This window comes from Chlamydotis macqueenii, chromosome Z, assembly GCF_036417535.1.
Source record: "Chlamydotis macqueenii isolate bChlMac1 chromosome Z, bChlMac1.mat, whole genome shotgun sequence".
Classification (NCBI taxonomy): Eukaryota; Metazoa; Chordata; class Aves; order Otidiformes; family Otididae; genus Chlamydotis; species Chlamydotis macqueenii.
The window spans coordinates 9,824,095-9,847,642 of record NC_141593.1 but is presented as its reverse complement, the minus strand read 5'-3'; the positions used below and the strand labels follow the sequence as shown (position 1 = coordinate 9,847,642).

Below are 23,548 nucleotides of genomic sequence, written 5' to 3'. Positions count from 1 at the left end.
CAACACTTGCAGCCGACTGACGCTTTGCGAGACAAGTCATCAAGACTTTAAATAGTTACTACACACGTGCACACGCGGAGATTAAACAAAACAGCCCTGACGTAACATTGCATCCAGGCCAGAGCAGAGGAAGTCATGTTCAACCAGGCGAAGAGGCTCTCAGTTTATTACGGGGTCGGGTCGTGTGTGCCATATATAGCTGATAAATTGCTGTGTGAACGAGCTTGCTTGAAGAGCAAAAGTGTGTTAAAGGCAGGCTTTTTGCAGGTGGCACGTGTCAGTCCTCCGTCTTGTCCGCTGTCTGAACCCACTTTATAGCAATAAAGAGACACAACTTGTCTGCTCTTTGCTTTCTTGTGCACCACCACAAGCGTGGACTCTAGGGCACAAACCCAAAGAACCTAAATAATAAATGGGAATGTGACTGAAACCATTTCAACTGAGATGACTACTTTGAGGGCACTGAGATCCTGGCCTGGCTTGTGGTCCCCAAGGGGGTCCCCAGACACTCCAGGCAAGTCCGTGCAACCTTTTGCGGCTGGGCTCCCCTTGGCGTCTGATGTGCATCCAAGAGACAGAAGCGTCAGCCTGAGTCACTAGACATTCAGTTTTTATTGAACACTTTAAATAAGCTGGGTATATATTACTAGCAATTATTATTATTAATAATAAAAAACACAAGAGTTCTGCATTCACCAGTGCATTGTGTGGGAGGGAGGAAAGCCGGCTCCCACCCTTGCCAGGGGCCGGGCAGCCTGGCCGTGCTGCCCACCAACCCCTTCCCCTTGGTGCCAGGATGGCACCCCGGCCCCTCTGCCAGCACCCTTGCTCCCGACCCCGTGTGCTGGGGGGACACGAGGCACCGTGCTGGCTCAGCACTCAGCCTTCGGCGTTGGGTGGGTAGGGGCAGCCCCAGCACTGAGGATTCTCCTCGTGCACTATCCCCCGGGCACTGCCCCTTTCCCAGCCCTCTGCGTGCCTCTCCCCATGTCTGGGACTGGCTGTGCTCCCCCTGTTTGTGGGGAAGCATGGGGACACCCACCAGCCCCACAAGATCCCCTAAAACACACATACAAACACTGACCCCTCTGCCTGCAACCCAGCCCCGCTCACTCCCCAGCCTGGGGGGCTGCGGCGGGCTCCCTGTTCTCCCAGGGGAGCAGGCTCGTTGCACACCCCTCTGCAAGAGCCTGCAGGGGGGTGAGCCCTTGGGGAAGAGGGGTCCCACATCCGGGATTTGAGCCCCGGGAGCCCTGTGGGGGGCCAGCCCTGCTGCCCAGAGCAGTGTTGGAGCGTGCCTGGGGCAGGCGTGTTATTGCACTTCAGTCCCTGGCAGGGACCCAGCCCGCCCCCGGGGCTCCCTGCAGACCCCTGAGGCTGATCCCGGTGGGACAGGCACCCAAGTGCCTGGGCAACACCGTGCTGGCCACGGCACAGGGCACCATGGCCACCAGCAGCCACCAAGCGCCAAGTGAGCGAGGACAGACCGTGGGGACGTGCTGGGTCCCAGGGTGCCCGGCACTAGGACTGCGCCTCCGGCAGCTTCAGGCTGGGCTCCGCCAGCACCGGCCCTGGAGCTTTCTGGCTGTGGCCCCGGTCATGGCAGAGGAGGCTCCTGGCCTCGCAGTTGAGGTTCTGGTAGCGAGGTGGGCTGGGTGCTGGCCGGTGGCAGACGGAGGCGAAACTGAAGCTGAAGGGACCCAGGCAGCAGCCGGGGCATGGCAGCACCTCGTCCTGCTCCAGCATGGTGCCAGAGCCATGCCCGGGCAGCATGGCCGCGTGCTCCGTCCGCTCCAACGTCGTCGCGCAGGGGATGCTGAGCTCGGAGAAGCCGTGCTCGAGCCCGTTGCCCCAAGCCAGGGGTTTGCTGACCACCACGCGGTTGTTGTTGAAGAGGAGCCCGTTGGGGGGTCGTGGCTCCGGCTGCCAGGATCGGGCACCCGAGGATGCTGTGCGGATGAAGTTGCTGTTGGGGGGTGGTGGGGGCGGCTGTGGTGTCTCGGGACTGTCGGGGCCGCAGTCCATCCGCTCCTCTGCCCTGGGGCTGGGAGCGGAGGCTCGTCCCCAGGCTGGGGGTGGGAGGAGAGTGAGTGGCTGGGGGTCATCGGCAGGACGGGGGGACCCCATGCCCAGCTCTAGGCCTCCCCGGCGGGGCAGCTCAGGGGAGGTGGGCAGTGAGTGGCACTTTCGAGGGGCGGCGGTGGGGGCCGAGAAGTCACACTGCACCTCCACGGCAGGCTCGGGGGTTACGGGGGTGCTGAGCTGAAGCGGGGCAGGGGGTGGCAGGTCGAAGGTGAGCGAGATGACCGACTTGCTCGGTGTATCGAAGAGCTTGATCTTTCCCCCCTTTAGGTCCTCGCGCTGGGAGAAGGGGTTGACGCGGGCAGGTGTCTCCTTGGTCCTGGCCCCACTGTAAGGCTCCGGTGGCCGCAGCAGGGCGGGCGACTTAGGGGGGAACATGTCGGACTGGCTGCGGGACAGGCGCTGGTCCGGCTGTAGGTGCTGCGTCCCCAGCTCGCGAAGAGGCGACTGCTCGGCACGGCTGGCCACCCTCCTGGCTACCCCTGGGCACAGGCACAAGAGTGGGTCAGCAGCCACCAGCAGCTGCCTGTATGGGGTGCCACGGGGTGCCAGGCACCCAAGAACCCAAGGGTGCACCCCAAGATGGAGGAAACAGCATCTGGCTTCATCCTGCAGACCTCATACAACCCTCATCTCCTTCCCCAACAGCTGCTGGGGTAGGATGGGACACCCCACACCCCCCCTCCTTGCACACCCCCATGGCATGTCCCCGGGGTGCCCACGTACCATTAAGCGTGGTCGCCGTCCCAGGTGCGGGCAGGCTCTCCCTAGCGCTGAAGAGGGTGGCCCCAGCACCCTCGGCACCCGGCTGGTGCTGCAGGATGCCCTCCAGGCACTGCGTGATTTCCAGGAATGAGGGGCGGGAGGCGGGCTCCATCTGTGGGCAGGAGAGGTTACCAGTGAGCTCTGCAGCCCCCTCAGCACCCCAGGGAGCCCTGCCTGGCAAAGGAAGCTCCCTGCCTCTCCCACCCCAGCCGAGATTGGAGGCTCACACTGCAGCAGTGGAAAGCGAGCTGGAGGAAGGCCGCCGGGCAGTCGATTCCCACCATGGTGCGGAAAGTGGTGACGTCCAGGCCAAAATCCTGCACCAAGGAAAGGAGGAAGAGTGAGGCTGGGGCACCACATGGCCCGGGTGACCTGGGGTAGCCTGGCCCCCCACCTCCCCGCAGTGATTGCATGCCACCCTGGGCTGCAGACCTGGCAGCACCCTGAGGGCACAGCAAGGGGGGACCCTGGCATTACCCCAAGTTGGGACAAGGCTGGAGGATGCCAGGACACAGATCCCTCCTGCTCTCTTCCTGAATCCAACTGTCCCCCTCTCCCAGCCAGGCCAACTATGGGCTCTGATGACAGGTTATTGGCAGAACATCCCCCCTGCCCCCAGCAGCATTTGAAACACAGCACCCCTGCCCTGACATGTGAGGCAGCTCCTGCATATGAGGCTCTGCCCAGCACAGGAGGATGATCCCTCTCATTGGTGAAATGGTCCCAGTCCCAGTGCTGCTGCCCGCCACCCTCCTTCCCCATCCCCATCCCAGGGAGTCACCTCGGTGCGGGGCAGGTAGTCAGGGTCAGCGGGGACACGAGCGATGGTCTCGCACAGGATGATGCCGTACGCGAACACATCAGCCTACAGAGAGCAGGGAGTCATGGGGGGGATCTGCAGTCCCAGGGTGATGTGCCCACAGCCCACCTCCTCCCTCTGTAGCCACACTGGGGCTCTGCTACCTTGCCACCTGAGGAATAACCAGTTCCTTCCCTCTGTGGCCCAAAAGCCGCCAGGGCTGCAAATCCTGCAAACCACTGGTGGCATAAGCCTGGACAAAGCCCCACATGTGGTAGCCACAGAGCCTCACCTTCTCATTGTAGATCTCCCCTCGCAGCACTTCAGGCGCCATCCAGTACGGGGAGCCCACCACGGCCAGCGGCTCCTTCTCGCTGCCCTCGCTGGGGGACATGGTGGGACATCAGAGGCTGCCTTCCCTGTCTAACCTCCCATCTACCTTTTGGGGCAGCCCAAATCACCATCTCCATTTCCCTTCCCGGGCTAACCCTCCTCCATGCACCCCACAAGCTCATCTCTCCCCATCCACACCATCCCCTTCTCCACCTCCTCCCAGCCAGCCTCAAATGTGTCCCTCTGCCCCGTGAGTCCCCACAGCCAGGGACCAACTCCACCACCCCCCATCTCCATCCTTTGAGTCACATCCCAAATGTCCATCCCTCCCCAGCTCCTGCTCCCAAGTGAGCTGGAAACCCCCCACTCCAAGGATGGGGACGGAGGGTGGACACTGCCCACGCACCTGTAGGTAGGGATCTTCTCTGCCAAGCCGAAGTCACCCACTACAGCTGTGTAGCCATTGGCCTCGCAGCGCACCAGGCAGTTCTGGAGGCACAAGAGGACCCCCTGTCACACTGAATACACCAGCCCTGACACACCAGCCACCGCTCCCAGGATTTCCTGGCACAGCGCAGCGTCCTGCTTCCACAGCCGGCCATACCTGGGGCAGTACCATGCATATGGGACAACGAGAGCAACAGGACGCCTTGGAGCATCCTGTACCTTGGAGGTGAGGTCGCGGTGGAAGATGCCCTTGGAGTGCAGGTAGCGCAGGCCACAGGCGATGTCGAGGGCCAGCTTGACACGCGTGGACCAGGAGAGGGGCACAGGGCTGTCCAGCAGCTGCTCCAGGTTCCCACCGTTGATGTACTGATGGGAAGAGCCGGGCCATCGCACCACTGCACCCCTGCTGCTTCCCATAATGCCGGACGCCCATCTTTCACCTCAACACATTCCCCAACCACCCCACAGCACAGCCGCGCAGTAGACCTTGCCCTGGACATATGCCATGGGCCAAGAAGGTGTCCCCACAGCCATCACAGTCCCCTCCCCAGACCTGCAGGAACCCCGAGACGCACGGCCGTTGCCCCACTCTCACCTCTGTCAGCGCGTGCAGCTGTCCCTGGTGCACACACACCCCCATGAACCTGCCAGAAAGAGGGGACCTGAGGGTGGTTGCAGTGGGGACCAGCCCCAGGAGCTCACCCAGTGCTGGCAGTAGCTGGAAACCTCCCAGGATAGGGAAAAGGGGGGCAACAAGGATGGCAGCAGGGGAGTAGGTCCTACCTGAGGATGTTGGGGTGCGAGAGGCGGTTCATCAGCTGCACCTCCCGCAGCATGTTGCCCCGGTTGCTGGTCAGTTTGTTCATCTTCAGCACCATGATCTGCCCCGACTGGCGGTGCCGCACCTGGAGGGGGGGTGCAGGGGAGGGTGAGCCCTGCATGCAGCCCCCCCCACACCAGCCTGTACCTGGTACCCACCCCAGCCCAAGAGGCAGGAGCTGGGCTCCCCACGCACCTGAAGCATGGAGCACCCCAGGGATCACTAGGGATGGGGGGGGGGGCTCTTCCAGCAGAGCAGCACCCCACAGATCCCCACTGTCAGCAACGCACATCCCCATCCTTCCGGGGGCACCCCGCTTGTCGTGCTCCCCTCACCACACTACATTGCCCAGCCCTCCCGAAGAGGCAATGGCAGTGCCTGCAAGCTGTGACCCCAACCCTTCTGCAAGGACAGGGAGGTACAGGGTTGCGGTGCTTTTTTGGGTCAGTACCACACAGCCAGACCCCACCAGGACAGAGTGGAGGACAAGGGAGGGGTACATTGTCCCCAAAACCAGCCCAGGAGGTGGTCAATGCTGGCCCACTGCATGACCCAGTGTGGAGGGGCACGGCACTCAGACGAGGCTGTATATTTAGCTGTCCCAACCCGACGCTGTCATGCGAGCTGGGGCCCTGGCCCCCAGCCAGGAACAGCAGCTGGGAGTGTGGCCAAGCACGGACACCCCGGTCCTTCTGCAGCCCCCTCCAGCACGTGTGGGGCGAGGGATGAGCACTGGATCCCCAGCATCGTGCTATGGGGCCAAAATGCTGCTAAGGGTCCCCACTGGAGGTGGGATGGGACACTTCACCAGAGCAGCAGCCTGTGACGGGGACACCCCCGCCAGTCCCAGTTGCCCCCGAGCACACACCGAGCCATGCACGGAGGCGCAGGCATTCCTCAGTGCTGCCGTCAGCTCCCCGCTCTTCTCCTTTTTAGTCAATGCTGGTTGAGGCTGCTGTGCTGGTGCCAGCCCCTGGCCCGCCCCACGCTCCCCCTCGCCCCTGGGATCGCCTCCCTGGGCAAAACACGGCAGGGGCTGGCTGGAGGCAGGGTGCCCGGTGCCTCCCGCCCTGCTCACAGCTCAGCCCCTGTCCCCACCAGTGTGCGGAGGCTGGTGTCGGTCCGACAGGGCTCTGTTCCCACCACATGGCGGGCACCGCTTTGGGGAGCAGCTGTCCCAGGGTGCATGCTGAGATGGGGACCCATCCAGCACCCAGAATCAGGGGACAGGCAGCAGCTCCTCCTCACCAAAGGGCCACCAAAGGTAAAAATCCCTCTTGATGTCTGGGTGCATCAAGGCCAAACCAGCCCCAGACAGAGTGGAACTGGTAGGCAACAGCTCAGCCCACCTAAGCCCACCGTGCCAGCCCCAGCTCACTGAGTTCATGGAGAGGCTCTGAATAATTCAGCAGCCACCTGCCCACGGGCACCTCACTCCGATTATGCCTGCGTCACCTCCAGCCTGCTCCAACCAGCCAGACTGGACCCTGACCTGTGGGCAGGGGCCACATGGCAGCAGAGATCAGAAGGGACCCTGGACAAGCAAGGACAGGACATCCCAGACATCTGCCACTGTGCGTCTCCATCCTGGCAACCCTGCCATGCAGTGGGGAGAAGGGAGGATGGGTCCTCTCCATACCTCCTCTTTGCTGAGCACCGGACAAAACGTCTGGGCTTGGGAAGAGCCTGCCTCAGGGCAACAGTGCAGTCCCTGCTGTGGGGAGCATGGCTCCTCACATCTAATGGCACCCCAGGTCCATGCCCACCACCCTGCTCACCCCACCCCATCACTGTCCTGCAGAACCTGGCACCACTGCCAGCCCCATCCTGGTGTCATAGGGCTTTACAGCTGCACCAGTGGGCAGGGCAAGGGGCACGGCCACCCCATCCCCACCATTCCTGCTTTCCCTCCAATTCATCTCCACGTGTGGGGCAGCACAGAAACGGGGCTCCCAGCCTTGCTGTGCAGGCTTTAAGGAGGAGACCTGCCTGGCCAAAGCAAGGTGGGCAGGGTGTTCCTTGGAGCTGGAAGTTCCTGGAGCTGGAAGCCAGAGCCTGGACAAGGCAGGTGGGACCCCCAGCCTTGCCAAGCCCCCCGCACTGGATGCTGCCCAGCAAAGCCCAGCGCTCCTGACCCAGTTCGCCTTCCCTTCCCACGCCGCACAAGACTGGCAGGACTGGCTGGGTCGGTTTGGCTGGCACCAGCAGCTGCCAGGCGCCAGGACCCGGCTTGACGGCGCAGGCAGACTCGGTCCCACCAGGATGGCCGTGGGTGGCAAGACTCTGGCGCCATGCGCCCACGACCGGAACGCCGGTGGCACGCACAGTGCTGGCACTCGATGGCTGTCCACCGTGGGGCTGGCCACATCCCTAGCCAGCAGCAGTGTCCCTGCATTGGGAAGCAGCTCCCAGCAGGCACTGGCTCAGCCCCACATAGCTGGGACATGCCCGTGGGTTAATTCCTTATTAATTAAGCCTCCTGCAACTGAAATAGGCTTGGTCAGGTACAAGTGCAGCTGTGCGGTGTCTAAGCCTTAATCCTGGAGGAGAGGGAGCCTGGGGGAGGGAAGGTCTGAAGAAAGCCCCTTTCCTGGGATTTCTCCCAGGGACTCCAGGAGCCCCTGGCCAGTGCAGCCCTGCCCTGGTACCCTTCTCTGAGATTTCCCCAGGGTCAGGGAGGGCTCCAAGGGGTCCCGGGACAGCCCCAGCCCCATGCACACAGAGTATGACCCTCTCGATGGCGCCCAGCACCCTGAGCTCGCTTGCAAGGCCCCGTCCTGCCATCTCCCCTGGAGGCTCCGTGGCTCAAGGCCAGCCCCTGCCTGGGCCCGCAGAGAAGGGGCTATGCTCCCCTGGGTTCCCCACAGTCTCCCACATACACTGGCCAGTTTGCCCAGGTGCTAGCAGCCCCTCAGCACCCCAGCTGCCCTCCAGAAACAGGCACAACAGAGAAGGGAGCAAGCCACAACCCCAGCCCGGATGCAGCCTCACGCTAAGGGGGTTTCATTCCCTGCTGCCGTCTGGGGAAGGCAGTGGGCAGCACAGCCTCCCCGGGCAGGACGGCATTCCCCCTCGTCTCTTCATGCTCTGGCACGGCGCCCAGGAATCCCAGCACATTCTCCAGAGCTGAGCTCAGCCTGGCAGCCGCGCCGGGGTGCAAGGGGGGAGGACAAGCCACCGGCTCCCCACTCAGGAGCCAGGCAAGCCCTCGCCCATCGCCGATGCCCCCCAGCACCCCACAAGGCCCCTCCCTTGGGTGCTTCACAGGGTGAAGCCAAGCTGGGGTGCCGCTGCGTGTCGGTCCCCATCCCATCTGTTGCCAGCACGCGGGGCTGGGGGATGGGACAGGGCTGGCTGCGGCCCCAGCTTGGGCGCAAGGGATCTGAGCTCTTTTAACAGCGGAAATTAGAGTCTTATTTAAAGAGCATGCTAATCAGAGCGAGCAGACGGCCCGTTCCCTCTCCACAGCCGACGCTCTTGTCTAGACACGGGGTGAAGGCCTCTTACCGCCACCTGCCCCACCAGCCCCCCTGCACCTCACATTGGGGACAGGCACGTCACCCCACTCAGCACAGGTCCCCTTTCCCCAGCTCGGTGCACACAAGGGGCAGTCACACAAGGACGTTATCCTGCAGCCCTTGCCACGGGGAGCCCAGCAGGGAAAGAGGGAAGGGCAGGTAAGGGAGCCAGCAATGCCAGTGCAGCCCGCAACGGCTGGGCCTGAGCTCGCGGGAATCCCAGTAAGGGCAACAGATCTTCTACTGGGTGGAACTGGAAAACTTGCAGTCCTGGCTTTATTTAGTGAGGGGGGGCTTCTGTAAGAAGCTGCTGGAAGTTGTTTCCCCTTTGCCCAGTGGACTCGGCCAGGCCTAGGGTGGACCTGCTGCTGGCCAAGGCCGAGCCAATTGGTAGCTGAATGTTCCCTGATAACGCCTCTGCGATAACGTACTTAAGAGGGGGAAAAACAGAAAAATTAAAAAAAAAAAAAAGAAGATGTGAAGAAGCTGGAGCAAGGGGCAGAGAAGGGGAGGCGTGAGCCTTGTGGGCCTTGCAGGCCTCACCCTCTGGCCTCCCGCCGGGCAGCCAACTGGGCCCAACTCGGCCCGGCCCGGCTGCAAGAAGTGGAGAGGAGAGGAGATGTGAAGAGAACCTGAGAGGCGTCTGCCTGAGCCGGTTGTGAAGAATTTCTGGTGAGAGGAACGGCTGCAGACGCCAAGGTCAGTGCAGAAGGAGGGACAGCAGTAACGCTGCTCCCGGCAGAGATTCCCCTGCAGCCCGTGGTGCAGCCCATGGTGAGGCCGGCTGTGCCCCTGCAGCCCATGGAGGCCCACGGAGGAGCAGAGATCCCCCTGCAGCCCGGGGAGGATCCCACGCCGGGGCAGGCAGAGGCCTGAAGGAGGCTGTGGCCCGTGGAGGGCCGTGCTGGGGCAGCCGTTCTGGAGGGACTGCACCCCATGGAAAAAAGACCCACGCCAGAGCAGTTTCACAAAGGACTGCAGCCCATGGGAGGGACACCACGCTGGAGCAGGGGAGGAATGCGAGGAGTTCTTCCCCTGAGGAGGAAAGAGCGGCAGAAACAATGTGTGATGATCTGACCGTAACCCCCATTCCCTCTTCTCCCCTGTAATGCTTGCCAGGGGGGAAGGAGGTAGAGATGATGTTAAGCCCGGGAAGAGGGAGGGGTCGGGGGAGGTTATCTTGTTCTCTGTCTCATTATTCTGCTTTGGTTTTAATAATAAACAGTTTTCCCCAAGTCGAGTCTGTTTCGCCCGTAACAGTAACTTTAAGGATTTTCTCCCTGTCCTTATCTCAAACCTCGAGTCTTTTTTCTTATATTATCTCTCCCTGCTCCCTCAGAGGGTGGGGGAAGTGAGTGAGAGACTGTGTAGTCTGGTCCTGAGTGGGGCTAAACCACGACACCTGCTCATTGCATGGAAAAGGCAGAGTCGCTCGAGACAGACTTCCTCTGGGGAAGCAAGAACTACAGGGCACACAGCACCCACTCCTGATGAATGCTTAAGCATCAGCAGCCCTCACCTCCTGCACTCCCAGGGGCGGCATCACGGGCACATGGGAACCAGGGCATCGCCAGCCCTCACTTGCAAGCCCAAAGCACAACCCCTGACAGTGCAGGAGAGGTGCTGACGGGTCCTGGGCTACTCAGCACAATGTGTTTCCAGCGCCTGGGATTCCTGGGTGGCGACAGCAGGGCCAGGGCTGCTCCCAGCCTCGCATGGCTGGCTGACCTCGGCAAATTCACTTCCTCCCCGCCTGCATTAGTTTCCCCATCTGTGTCACACCACTCCACCCTCTTTTGCAGAACAAGGCAAGGTCCACTGATGAAGGGCAGCAGATAAGAGGGAGGGAGTTGTATCATTAGTTGCACTGGTAAATTGTGAGTAAATAAAAACAATCTCAAAGGTTGGCAGGGAAGCGAGCAGAGATGGGCAGGCAGCAGTGGTGTCAAAGCCCTCTCCCAAGCTCTGTCAGTGCTGGGAGCCAATAATCCCCCTGGCACTGTGGAAACAGGGCACTGGGCTGAGCACACTGAAGGGCTGTGCCCTCGGAAGCAGCGTCTCGGGGAGCATGTGTGACGGCAGGGCATAAGGCGCAGAGTTGGGTGAGCGGAAGACCTCTGGGTATAGCCCCAGGGAGAGTGAAGCCAGGATGCTGCCCACAGCCCCCGCACCTGCTGCAGGTCATACATGGGAAAGTAAGAGAGGGATCTGGGGAAGAGATGCAACAGTGGTTTAAGGGCTAGAGAAAATGTCTGGCACAAACACACCCGGCTCAATCTGCTCAGTCTATTGGAGATGGAGAGGCGGCTCGCTGCGATGGCCATGTACCCGAGAAAATGGGTGGGCCTGGCAGCTCTGAAATTGCACAGGGAAAGGCAATGGGAACCAGCTGCTCCAGAGGGAAACGGCCCAGCTCTGCAGCACAGCAGGGGATCAGCTGGGAACAATCCCTGGGGAAGAGGGCAGCTTTCCATCACCTGTCGATTCCGCTCAGCCTTTCCGAGAGACGTGCTTGGTTGGAGTGGGATAAGGCTCAACCCAGGGGCAAGCTTGGGACACCGCGGCTCAGATGTGCTGAGCCCTTTGGCTTTAACACTGGGAACACAGTCACCTGTGCTGGTAGCCCAGCACCCTGCCTGGCCCTGGCTCTTCTGCACACCAGGGCTGAACAAACTGTAGGGACAGAGATGTCCGTGTCCCCTCCCCGTCCCCCACGCCCACCAAGGCTGGAATGAGGCAGGACCCAGCAGCCACATGGAGGAGGGATCCGCAAGTGCCCACGGCCATGGAAAGCACAGCAGGAACAAGGGAGGTGGGAGGAAAACGGGTCCTGTGCTGCCCTGCCAAGCTCCATCCTCCTTGCAAGCTCAGGCAGCCAAACCCCAGCCCAGATCCCAAGCCTGCCCCACCATCCTGCAGAGATCTTGGACGCAACCCACCGCACGAACACAAAGCCCCATCTGGCCCCCTCCTGCCCCTGCCTCCTCTCTGTCATGCACACACATGGGCTCCTGCTGCCTGATCCTGCTTCCACCACCCAACCTCCGCAGCTCCCCCAAATCCTGCATGCAAGTGGTCCCACAAGAACAGAAAACGAGCGGGAGAAGGAGCATTCTGAGGCTTCCACAGTGCCCGGGGAAGCAGAAACAGTAAGGCAAGGAGAGATCGTGGCCTGGCTGAGACACAGGAGCATCCATTATTAAAGAGCCGTATCCACGCCTGACATTATTAAATGCCTCCCTCTGCTCTGAGGTGCTGCTGTGTGCTCCAAGCCGGAGATCAATAGCAGGAACCCGGCCAGCGGAAAGGCCACGGCTCCACAGGGGCAGGAGTGAACACAGAGAAGAGGGACCCCTCCGCACACCTGCCATGGCCCCATGCAGGACACCTCTCTGCAGAGGAACTGGGTCTTCGGTGGTCTCCCTGTTGAGTGGGGAATGGCACCAGGGCTGGAGAGGGACCCCGGGGTCCTGCTGGGATGTGGATGCCCAGTTGTGCTGCACATGGGAGCGTGGTCCCACACAGGGGACACGGCACAGCGCTGCCTGGGACCCCAGTGACTGTGGTGGGAGGTGGTGGGGGCCCTGCCCAGCCCAATGCTGCTCTTTGAGGGGGGTGAAACCAGCAGAAGCACAGCTTAAGGGCAGTCCTCGCCCAGCAGCTTGTGGCACCTTAAGTGACGCCCAGGATGAAAACAAAACATGCACACACGTCCCCTTGGATGGGGACAGATGGCAGGGCAGGGCACAGGGTATCATCACCACACACCTCTGTGACACTGTTGGGACCCTGAGCTCCCCAACAGCACCCACGCACCCCTAACCAGGGCGTGGGGCACACACCAGCATCCCCGCTCCGGCATTCCCAGAGAGGAGAGGGGACAAAGGCAGCTCCGGGGTCCCAACCGGGGACCTTCCCCCACGCTGCTCCGCAGCATCACACCCCTCTCCCAGACCCAGTCACTTTTGGGAGGCTCCCGTGGGGTGCCCCACACATCGAGCTGCCCAGCGCAGGCTGGAGCAGGCCCAGCGACGCTGGAAATCACCTCGGACCGGCTGCGAACACCGCCCGCACCCCCTGCCACAGGCAGACCCTGCGCTTTTGACAGGGGTGCCCGGGGCCGGGCTGCCCACCACCCCACCCGTGCTCAGACCTGGCCCTGCTGTGACCCACGCCCCCCACCCCCCCATCTCTCCCAGCCTCCGGGGCTGGGGGTCCCGTTCTCCCCGCCCCCCATCGCGCCCCACGGAGGGCCTGGGCAGGGAGGGATGCGTGGGAGCCCCGCACACCTTGAAGACCTCGGAGAAGAAGCCGGCCCCGATCTTCTCGCAGTAGAAGTCGTCGATGCGCGCCAGGGTGGAGACGGCGCTGCGCAGCGCCCGGTACGAGGAGGGCCGCAGCCGCCCGCAGCCCGGCCAGGGCCCCGCCGCCTCCCCTTCGCCCTCCCCGGGCCTCCGCGGCAGCTTCTCCCACTCCATATCGGTCCCGCCGAGCACCCCCAGCGCCATTCACATCGCCGGCTGGGCGGCTCCCCCCACTCCTCCACCACCACCACCACCACCACCACCTTCTCCTCCTCCTCCCTCCTCCTCCCCGACCCCCTCGGGGCGATGCTAACGGCAGCGGGGCGGGGCGGGGGGCGCGGCGGGGCGAGGGGCGCTCATGGCCCGGCACGGTCGCGGCTGGGCCCCGCCGCCGCGGCCCGGCCCTGCGCCTCCACCGCCCCAAGCGCTGGGCACCGGCGGGGCGGGGATGGGGCGGGGACAGCCCTTAACTCCTTGGGACCCGCCGCCGCCGAGACCGGCCGGAGAAACCCCTCCTCCCACCTGCCACCCCCCCCACCGGTACCGGCGGGCAACGGCGACCCTGCACTCCCGGGTGACCCTGGAGGGTCCGAGCTGGCACCTCCGTACGCTCCTGCATGGGCAACGGGGTCCTTCAGAGGCCATCCAGTCCAACCCCCCTGCCAGGAGCAGGGACATCTCCAACCAGATCAGGTTGCTCAGAGCCCCGTCCAGTCTTGCCTTGAATGTTTCCAGGGATGGGGCATCCACCACCTCTCTGGGCAACCTGTGCCAGTGTTTCACCGCTCTCACTGTAAAAAAATTTTTCCTAATGTCTATTCTGAATCTACCTCCCTCTATTTTGAAACCATTACCCCTCGTTCTGTCACAACAGGACCTGCTGAAGAGTCTCTCCCTGTCTTTCCTGTAGGCCCCTTTTAGGTACTGGAAGGCTGCTATAAGGTCTGCCTGGAGCCTCCTCCTTTCCAGGCTGAACAGCCCCAACTCTCTCAGCCTGTCCTCACAGGAGAGGTGCTCCAGCCCTCTGATCATCTTCATGGTCTCCTTTGGACTCACTCCAACAGGTCCATGTCCTTCTTGTGTTGGGGGCTCCAGAGCTGGACACAGTACTGCAGGTGGGGTCTCACCAAAGTGAAGAAGAGGGGGAGAATCACCTCCCTTGACCTGCTGGCCACACTCCTTTTGATGCAGCCCAGGATGTGGTTGTCTTTCTGGGCTGCAAGAGCACATTGCCAGCTCATGTTGAGCTTCTTGTCCATCAGTACCCCCAAGTCCTTCTCCTCAGGGCTGCTCACAATCTGTTCTCTGCCCAGCCTGTATTTGTACTTGGGATTACCCATATATCCCCATATATGTCCCCATATATCCAGCCCCATGCCATACAAGGGTGATGGGTCCAGTTCCCCCCTAAAAAGAGCTGCTGCCAGGATGGGCCTCACTGGTACAGGCTTGGATGTCTCCTCACAGCCATCACCAGGCTGGATGGATGCTATGGATGTGGGGCTCTGATTCTCCTCATGCAACCACCCCTGCCTGGGGGGGTTGCCAGCTGTGAGGTCTGTCCTTGTGAGGAGCAGGGAAGTGCCCCCTCTCAGTGACAGTATGCCCGCTGCCTCTTGCACCCCTTCATGCTTCTCCCTTTCCTGAGCTCCCCGACTCCTCCCCCATCTCCTCCTGCTTCCTGCTCCTCCCCAGGCCTTTTCCCTGCTCCGCTGATCTGTCCTATCCTTCCTTGCCCAGCGACTCCCTGCAGCCAGATCTGCCCTTTCTTCGTCCCACACGTATCGCTGCTGCTCTCCTTGGCATCCATCTGCCTGTGCCGGCTCAGCCCTGCCCCAGCCGCTTCCCGGGCAGTGCCACAACCCTCCTGCACTGCCTTGTGCATGCACTGTGGGCTAGAGCAGGGGAACTGAGCGTCTGACTTCTTTATAGCAGGAGCAGCCCCCTGTTCCCCCTGGAAATGTCTGATATTTCTGCTCTTCCAGGTCCACAGAAGGGAGTGGGTCTGTGCAGGGCAAGTTTCCTGCTTGTGGGGAGGCAGAGTCCAGGGCCGAGGCTCTGCCAGTCACTATTTGTTGGATCTGAGCTATCCTTTTCCTCACCAATACCACTCCAGCCCTGTGCCTCTGCCTGTCAGAGAGATTGATAGTGTGTGCCAGCGAGGCTGCTGCAGCCACAGGGAACCGCGCTGTGCAAGAGGCCACATTCCCAGGCTTCCTGGGCCTCACATGTCTGTCCCGCTGACAGCGGCCCAACAGAATGACAGGAGCAGCTTCATGGGCCTCCCATGTTGGTCACGGAGAGACCAGTGTCTGCGTGTGAGGATGGGAGGCTGCAGGCTCTGCCCTTCCACCATGACGGCCAGCTGCAGCTGCTTGGATGGAAGTGGGTGCCTTTCTTCCCTACCTGGGCTCCGCCCTGGTACCCGAAATCTGAGCACCCTGCTGTGCCTACAGATCAGTGGCCAGCTCTTCAGTGGTGTAGGAAGCCACTCAGAGGAGCAAAGCCAGCTCAGCTGCGACCAGAAGGAGAGCAAACGTTGCCTCTCCCTTTCCTTTGAGTGCACGTTGAGCAGCAGCCCCTGAGGGTCGAGGCACCACAGCAGAGATGGGGAGTCCCGGTGAGGCATCTTGCAGAGAGAAGCGCAGGACCACTGCCCGTTCAGGGCTCCTGCTGCTTACAAGTGACTGGGTTTACAACCAATTAAGTTGTAACGGATAAATTAAAGCCCTGGAGACAGCCCTGACTGTGGAAATTGCTGCTGCAGGATTTACAGTCCCTTCTCTCATCAGCTCTGGTAGCTCTGCTGTGCTATTTCCACCACGCTATGCTCATGCCTGCCACAGCAGCTTTGAACAGAGATGTGGCTAAAGGTCCCCAGTGCCCCAAATCCCTCCCGTGGTGCAGGCAGGTACACTCTGGGCAGCAGGGTGCAAAGCCAGGCTGGGCTAAGGATACCCTGAATTAAGCTCCTCAAGGCCTGGTGAGGAAGAGCTGGAAGATCTGCCTGGCTGTGTTCTGCTCCTACGAAGCCGTAGGGGAAAGAGGAGGGGAGCTATGTCCTCTTCACCTTTCTCCTTCTGGGGTCTGCAGGCTCCCTCTCTCGCAGGGAGAAGTGCCAGGGATTAATAAACATCTTCTCCCTGTGTGCTGGGATGGTGCATCACCCAAGACAAGAGCTGTCAAACAGCCCAGGGAGGCCAGTGATGGAGAGGAGCAGGAGCTGAGGATGTCCTGTAAGGATTAGGGCACACCACGGCTGTGGGGTGGCCAGCGAGGGGTGCAGGAGGGCTTCCACGCAGAAACTTTGGTGCTTGCTGCACCCCCACCTCTGCTCCTCGCCAGCACCTGCAGCACTGAGTCCTTGCAGCACAGCTCTGGCTGGGGTCAGCCAACACTAACCCATCCTGAATGAAGGCTTGCCCTGCCCAGAGGTCCAGAGCCAAACCTGAAGCAGACCCCTCCTCTGCACCCATGTGTGAGAGCCCCTCTCTACCTTAGGCTTCTTCTCTGCAAATATTCAGGAAAATCCATGGCTGCTGCTGCGGGGGGTCCAGGGATGGATGCGGAGAGCGTGTGTGTGAAGCTGTGCCAGCACAGGCACAAGGCTTCACTGCAGGAGGGTTTTCCAGCCTGGAGAGGCTGCATAGACCCAGAGGTGAGCAGGACAAGGAGCATCGACTGACTCCCAATGACTCCCTTTGGTGCTTTCTCCCAGAATGTGAGGGCACCCTCTTGGTCCCAGGTGTCCTCTCACTCCTTTCCCTTCACAACCTCTGCTCTTTTCCCACATTGTCACACATCACCCAGCAGATCTCCGCACTTGCCCACATCTTGCACGTTCCCCAGCCTCCTGCTTATGAGAGGGCTCGTCCCTGTCAAACATCTCCCTCTTCTGCCCCATCAGAGATTGGTGGGGGGCGGGGGGCACAGCAGCATCTGTAGCAACCTGCCAGGAGGCCTGGTCAGTGCGAGGAGCCCAGAGTACATGGGAGAAGATCCCAGCCCCAGCGGTTCGTGAGCAGCCTGGTTGTGCCCAACAGCACACAGCGCAGGTGATGCAGCAGGACTACATTTCCCAGTGCGCTGTGTGTCCCCGAACCTGGTGAGCGCAGGGCTGTGCATGGTCCGTTCCCAGCACCGTGGCTGCAAGCTGCAGCGGCCCACGTCCAGCTGTGAGCAGGGACGGGTAAGGTCCCCGCTGTACAGGCACGTTGCTCCTCTCCCCGTTCTCTCCCCGGCACTCCAGCTGCAAGGCCGTTGTGGCAGTGTCTGCAGCAGGAGGGCTGCAAATATTTGTTGTGTCATTAATTTTCTACAAGCACAGTCAGCACAGCACCTGGCAGCATTTGCTCATTGCATCTTGTTATCTCCTGTCGGTGCTCCTCATGCCTGACTGCCGGTATGGTGACATCTGTGGAGGCAGCATCCACATCCCATCCCTGTCTCTTAGTGGTGGGCAGTGATTTCAGCTTCCTGCTCTACTGCTTCTCAAACCAGCCCCAGTGCCTCTGCCAGGGTGCACAACAGGGTGGCAGGGGACTGAGCAGCCGATGCCTGGACCCCGATGACTGTGTGCTTGCTAGAAGCCATGTGAGCTGTGAATCTAAAATCATTGAGAACACTGGTAAAACAAAACCAGTCACCACCTCTGAAAAGGAGGGACAGGCAGCTCTGGCCATGCCTGCACCACCTGTGACCCACAGTGATGTGACATGCAGCCATGTGAGCACAACTATCCTATCTCTGGAAACATTCAAGGCCAGGTTGAATGGGGCTCTGAGCAACTTGATCTAGTTGAAAATCCTTGCAGGGGGGTTGGACTAGTTGACCTTTAAAGGTCCCTTCCAACCCAAACCATTCTATGATTCCATGATTCTGTAACTACATCAGTGCAGTGAACCAGCACCGCAGAGAGCTTTGCTGGTCACCAGGAGCTGGTTGCCTTGTGCTGCACATGTAGGGGAAATGCTCCCACCTCCAGCATCTTCCACCCTGCTCCTGAACCAGCCTGAACAGCTTATTTCCCAATACCTCCCACCCTCCAAAGCTTCCCAGCAGGTAACAGGGCTGCTTATTGCTCTCTTGACCTGGCCCTGGGCAATGGGGCTCTCAGCAGCTCCACCCTCATCCCAGGAGGCTGTGCCAGCCTTGCTTCCTCTCCTGCCCCTTGCCAGCCTATGAGTAACACTCCCCAGCCACAGCGCAGCGTCCCTGGAGTGCCTGTGGTTCTGCCAGACGTAAGGCAGGAGCAGAGACGCCAAGAAGCTGGTCTGGCTGCAGCGGTGGGCTGAGCTGGACCACATCACAGCACTGCCCAGGACCGGCCTCGGCTGAGCGGGTGGGAGCAGCCCTGTGACCCAGGCAGGAGAGCAGGGCAGAGAGCAGGGCTGAGAGTGCTCAGTGGGTCTTGGCCTGCGGCTTTGGGGAAGAGCCTTCACCTGTGGTTCATCGCTGCCCTTTGATCTGCACAGCCAGACGTTGCTGCAGGGAGGAGCTCAGAAGCAGCGCAGCAATGGGGAGGGAAAGGCCAGTGAGGACAGGCATAGCTCAGCACAGTGCCTGCCAGAGACCCTACAGAACAAACCCACAGGCACAGTCCACCCCAGAGACCCTAATTAACAAACCAACATCCTCAGCCTTGCCCTGGCTTCCTTACCCATCCCAGAGCTGACGAAAGGAAAACCTTCTGGAGGAAAGCCATGAATCAGGCTGGAAAACCATTCCCTTGTGAACTCTGAACTTCTGTTTGGGAAGGGCGCGTCCCACCCTAGCTACAGCAGCATGGGTGGGAAAGATGGTCCCAGTCCCTTCTGCACCCCTGGCCTCAAGTAGAAACTCTGCAGCCCTGCTTATTCCCCCCGATGCCAAAGAAGAGGTAGGTGCTGCAAGGGGCTCCCCACCCTTGAGCCAGCAGTCACTCAGGCTACACCTTTCTGAGAAACTCCCCGACCTCCTCGTCCGCACTGCTCGGTTGGTTCCCTGACACAGTTCTGGCCTGTGCTAAATAGGACAGGTTCAAGAGAGGTCACAGGCCAGGGCCATTCCCAGCAGGAAACATGGACACGGCCACCAGCGGGCAGAGAGGAGAGTTGAGCCATGTGCTTAGCCTCCTCTGGCTTCTGCCTTCTCCTTCAGCTTCCTCACTCTGCAGTAGGGCACAGAGGAGCAGGGTGTCGATGCTGGGCTCTGGATGTCCACGGGACCCTTCCACCTGGAGGTCACTGATGCCACAGCCATGCGTGGACAGTGATGTCCAGGTGTCGGTGGGGCTGGAAAGTGGAGCATCAACTCTCTGTGCACCAGCAAGGTCGGGAGCTCCCTGTGACCAGGGACACTTCACAGTCCCTTCCCTTGTCCCTATGGCCTGGCCAGCCCTGTCCAGACAGGGCAGGCTGGGGTAGCACAGGCTGGAGCACGGCCCGGTGTGGGGAGGGAAGGCAGCTGCGCTGTGTTCAGTGTGGCAGTCGCCATCGTGCCGCTGCTTGCAGCCGATTCAATCACAGCTCTTTATTGCTTCTCCCGGCGGTTGAAAACCTCGTTAGGTTTAGCAAGCTCTGTGAGCAGCGCTGCCAGCCTTTCTCATCTCCTGCCCTCTCCCATGAGCAAGGGCACCCTGAGCTCCAAGGAAGCGAGTACATCAGCACTTTCCACGGGGTCTGAGCCGAAAAACCTTCCTGCATGCTGGTGTGGGTGCATGGGTCCAGCACAGGACCTGGTGTGCCAGGATCTGCCACGAAGGCAAAGAAAGGAGGTGTGTGTTCTTCTGCGTGGGGACATCTCTACACCACAACAGAGCAAGGGATCAGGGCTGTCCACACACAGCAGCCTTCTACCCCATAGTGGGTAAAAAATGAGGAAGGAGAGTGGGTCGTACTCGTTATGTTAGTGGCAAGCATGTCAGGCTGATGGTCCCAGGCCAGCAGCAGCGGAAGCAAATGGTAAGTGGTGGTGGTGCTGCCTTAACCTGTGGTGTCTGCAGGCTCCAGCAAAAGGTAGAGCTGAGATGAACGAGGCAGGTCTTTGATCCTGCTGTGCCCTGCATGCTGGAGCCCTGTTCCTAGGCAGCACCTGCATGCCACCACAACACGTTAATACCTTTGATTACTGTGGCCTAATTTCTGTCCACCTCTGTCACCCCACCAGCTGGTCACCCCACCCTGCTGAGCCCTCGTTCTGTGGTGGCTGATTGCACCAGCACTGGACAAACTGGTCTCCTGGGGTAATTACAGCCAGGAGAGACCTGGTGCTGCAGGCTGAGGGTGAGCCAAGTCTGACAACACCACTCCAGCACCTGGCCTGTAAGTCACAACATGATGTGAGTCCTTTCTTATGGGACATTCAAGATCATCCATGTGGATGCCTGATAGCCTGGACTCTCACAAAGAAGGATCACAGGCATCGTCTCGCCAAGCTTCCCACAGGGACTCATGTCCTCCTCCCAGTGCCTTTCAGGGACCTGACTTTCCCCATGGCAGGGGTGAAGCAGCATCCACCATCCTTCCCCACAGCCTTCTGCCTGGAAACCTGCCTCCCCAGCCTGCTTGTGTCTTGGCCCTGGGCTCTGTGGGATTACTGCTGGCCAAGGAGAAGTGGGCCAGGCTAAGTGGGGGTTCCCCATGGGAGGTTGTGGCATGAGATTGGACCTTCCTTTTGCCCACAGGTCAGCTGTGGTGCTGCTGTATGTCTACTCAGGAGCTTTCCCTTGGCTTGATCCTGGGCTGGAGACTCACGTGATTTTGTGCACATATTTATACAACAAAAGGCAGCTGCTCCATGGGCTCCGTGCCATCCCCACCACTCACATGGACTTACAGGGACGCAGTGTCCCTCCTCCCTCCTTCTTCTCCACCTGCCTAGCCTTTGTGGGGAACAGTGTCACGCCACAACAAGTCTTGGTCAGAGGCTGAAGGCTGGGGCAAGCCAGCAGGCTCCTCCAAGGCATCGCTGGTGCAGCGCCAGTCGGAGCGATGGGGCTGTGCAGCCCTCAGAAGACCAGCTGACACCATCAGCTGTGCCACCTTCCTCCCTCCAGCAACCACTGGCTCCACTTCACTGGGAAAACAGCTGCTTGGCTTTTTTTTTTCCCTGTTCATCCGGTTCCTTCCAGGCTCAGGATATTTTGGGCACTTCTCTGTTCCCAGCTGCCCTGGGTGACATAGGCGGTTCCTCGGGATTTGCCTTCCTCTGGAAGCTGTACAGGCAGAGAACTGAAAAGGGGAAATGCCAAGCCCTTTGTCTGAGACCCGTGTGTGGAAGGAGAGACTCATGACTCCACCAAACACATGTGCTCCATCAGCTGCCTAGGAAACAGAGCTGTGGTGTGTGGGTCCAGCACACGGGGCCGGGTGGAGCATTTGAGCAGGAGAGCATTGTGCAACGAAGGAGGTGCAGGGAGAAGGGTTTGTCTAGGCGAAAGAGAGCTGCTCTGCTCAGGCAGTGAGAGAGACCATAGGCATAATATGCTGCCCCTGCCAGAGAGCAGACAGGGGGATGTGGGTACGAAGCACGGGGCAGAAGGAGCAGGTCAGAAGTATTGATCTTGGCGTAGGGAGCCTGCCCTGAAAGCAGCACCTTCAGGCAGCAGGGTTTGGTGGGAAGCTAGTCCGGCCTGGGATGTTGCTTCAGATCTTACAGTTCCCACTTCCTGGGCTTAGCCAGGCTCCCTGTCCAAGAAGCAGGGTGGGACATGCTGGAGATGGCCCTGGGGATGGAAGCAGGGGTGGCTGGACCAGATGTGGAACTACTCGGAGGTCAGAGCTGGAAACCTGGTTTCTGAGCACATCTTCCTCAAACCAAAACGCAGCATCCCACGCCCCTCCAGCCTTACTCCACCCTGCTCCCAGCTGCGAACTGCTTATGTCCAATTTTGCATGATAAAAATATATTTCTGGGCAGTCAGCAAGTGTGCAGCCAGATGGGAGAGTGAAGTCTGAGAGCCAAGGGGAGTGGGAATGGCTTTGGGGCAGGTGTGGGCTGTGGCACAAGGCCAGACAGGCCTGGGCAGGCTGGGTGGGAGGCCATGGGCTGGCTGGCACCGCAGAGGGATGTGCATCAGGGCCGCAGCACCCGGGCAGAGAGCCTTGCTTGGCTGGGGTCCGTACTTCTGGGGAGGGGGGCATGGCAGGTGGGCAGATGGACTCAGAAAGGTGGGAAGATGCTCGTGGTGTAGAGCAGGCAGCACATCCTGCTCTCTCCCCTGGAAAGAGGTTGCTGGAGCGATCAGAGCAGAGGGGAAGGAGGGATGGTTATCCAGCTGCCAGGTCCTGCCAAGCTCTGCCCAGCGCCCAGCAGTGCCCTCCTGGGACCCCTGCACCCTGCCGGGCTGTCCCCCGTCACATCTCTGCTCACAGTCCACCCGGCCTGGGGGAGGCCAGGTCACGGGCTGACCTGGACCCTCCATAAGCTGCTTGGGAGCAGAGATGTCAGCCTTGGGTGGCCAGTGCCACCAGAGGGAGTCCCTGCCCCGGCTGCTGCAGCCAACTGAGTGACAGCAAAGATGCCCCAATGCCACCCATCTCCCAGGCCAGGATAGCTCCCTGCAGACCTCTCAGATATTTCTCTGAGAGCAAGGCAGGCTGTGATAAGCCAGCACGACCAGGCTGTCACCCTGGAGAGATCCCTCTGCACCCCGGCACTGCTGGGGCTTCCCTTACCCTCCTCCTGCCCGTTGGTCTGGGGTTCTGCCCCCAGCTTTGGGGGGAGATGTGCTGTAGGGGACCAGGACATTTGGGTTATATCGTCACCTTGGGGAGGGGGCTGGAGGGTTTCTAATTTCAGTGTGGCACGGTGCACTGGCCTTTGTCCCACTGTGTGGAAGAAGGTTTGGGATGGTGGGGCTGGGGTGAGGAAGAGTATGCAGCAGAGCTCAAGCTCAGGGCTGGGGTCTATCCGGGATCCTGTGGGCATTTTGCAGCCCTCCCTGCCAGAAGGGCCTCCGGGCTCTGTCAGCGCAGGCAGCAGCCCTGACCAAGGCACATACTCCATCCTAGAGAGGAAGCAGCAGCATGTGGGGAGCCAGCCCCCCAGATCACATGGGGTCACACGTTGGTGCTGTGCAGGGAGCCTGGCCATCCCAGAGCTGGATCTGACTGGGTTACCCTCCCCAAGCCCGATCCTGACTCACCACCTGACATCCCAGCCTGGCCTCAGCCCACCCCCATCACCGTGGCCATGTCTGATGATCTATAGCTCCGCCTCACACTGGACTCCCTCAAGGACAGGTATGGGGTAGGGAGGGGATAAGAAACAAAATATTTCTATTATTTGTGAGATCTGACATAGGAATAGACTTTACTGTAGGAAAATGTGGTGGACATGTTAGCAGTGCTTTCTGCAAAGCCTGGTCCTCAAAAGCCACAGGTACTTCTCATTTCCTTGTGGTTTTGTAGATGGTTTTGAGCCCTCAATGTTCTTCCCTATTATAAGTAAAACTGGTAGTAAATTGCAGGTGGTTTGGGTTTTTCTCTCTTCAGTCCAA

General features: G+C 60.5%; 1 protein-coding gene across 1 annotated transcript; it reads right to left on the bottom strand.

Moving 5' to 3' along the window:
- Nucleotides 1-593: 593 nt before the first annotated feature.
- TESK1 (testis associated actin remodelling kinase 1) lies at nucleotides 594-13,279 on the bottom strand. The gene is made up of 10 exons (XM_086770375.1): nucleotides 13,054-13,279; nucleotides 5,210-5,331; nucleotides 5,022-5,070; nucleotides 4,646-4,792; nucleotides 4,386-4,468; nucleotides 3,939-4,029; nucleotides 3,629-3,712; nucleotides 3,075-3,164; nucleotides 2,809-2,959; nucleotides 594-2,564 (listed from the first exon to the last, which is right to left on the bottom strand). Exons 1-10 carry the CDS (start codon nucleotides 13,270-13,272, stop codon nucleotides 1,522-1,524), a joined length of 2,079 nt encoding a protein of 692 aa, XP_086626501.1. The 5' UTR covers nucleotides 13,273-13,279; the 3' UTR covers nucleotides 594-1,521.
- Nucleotides 13,280-23,548: the final 10,269 nt, after the last annotated feature.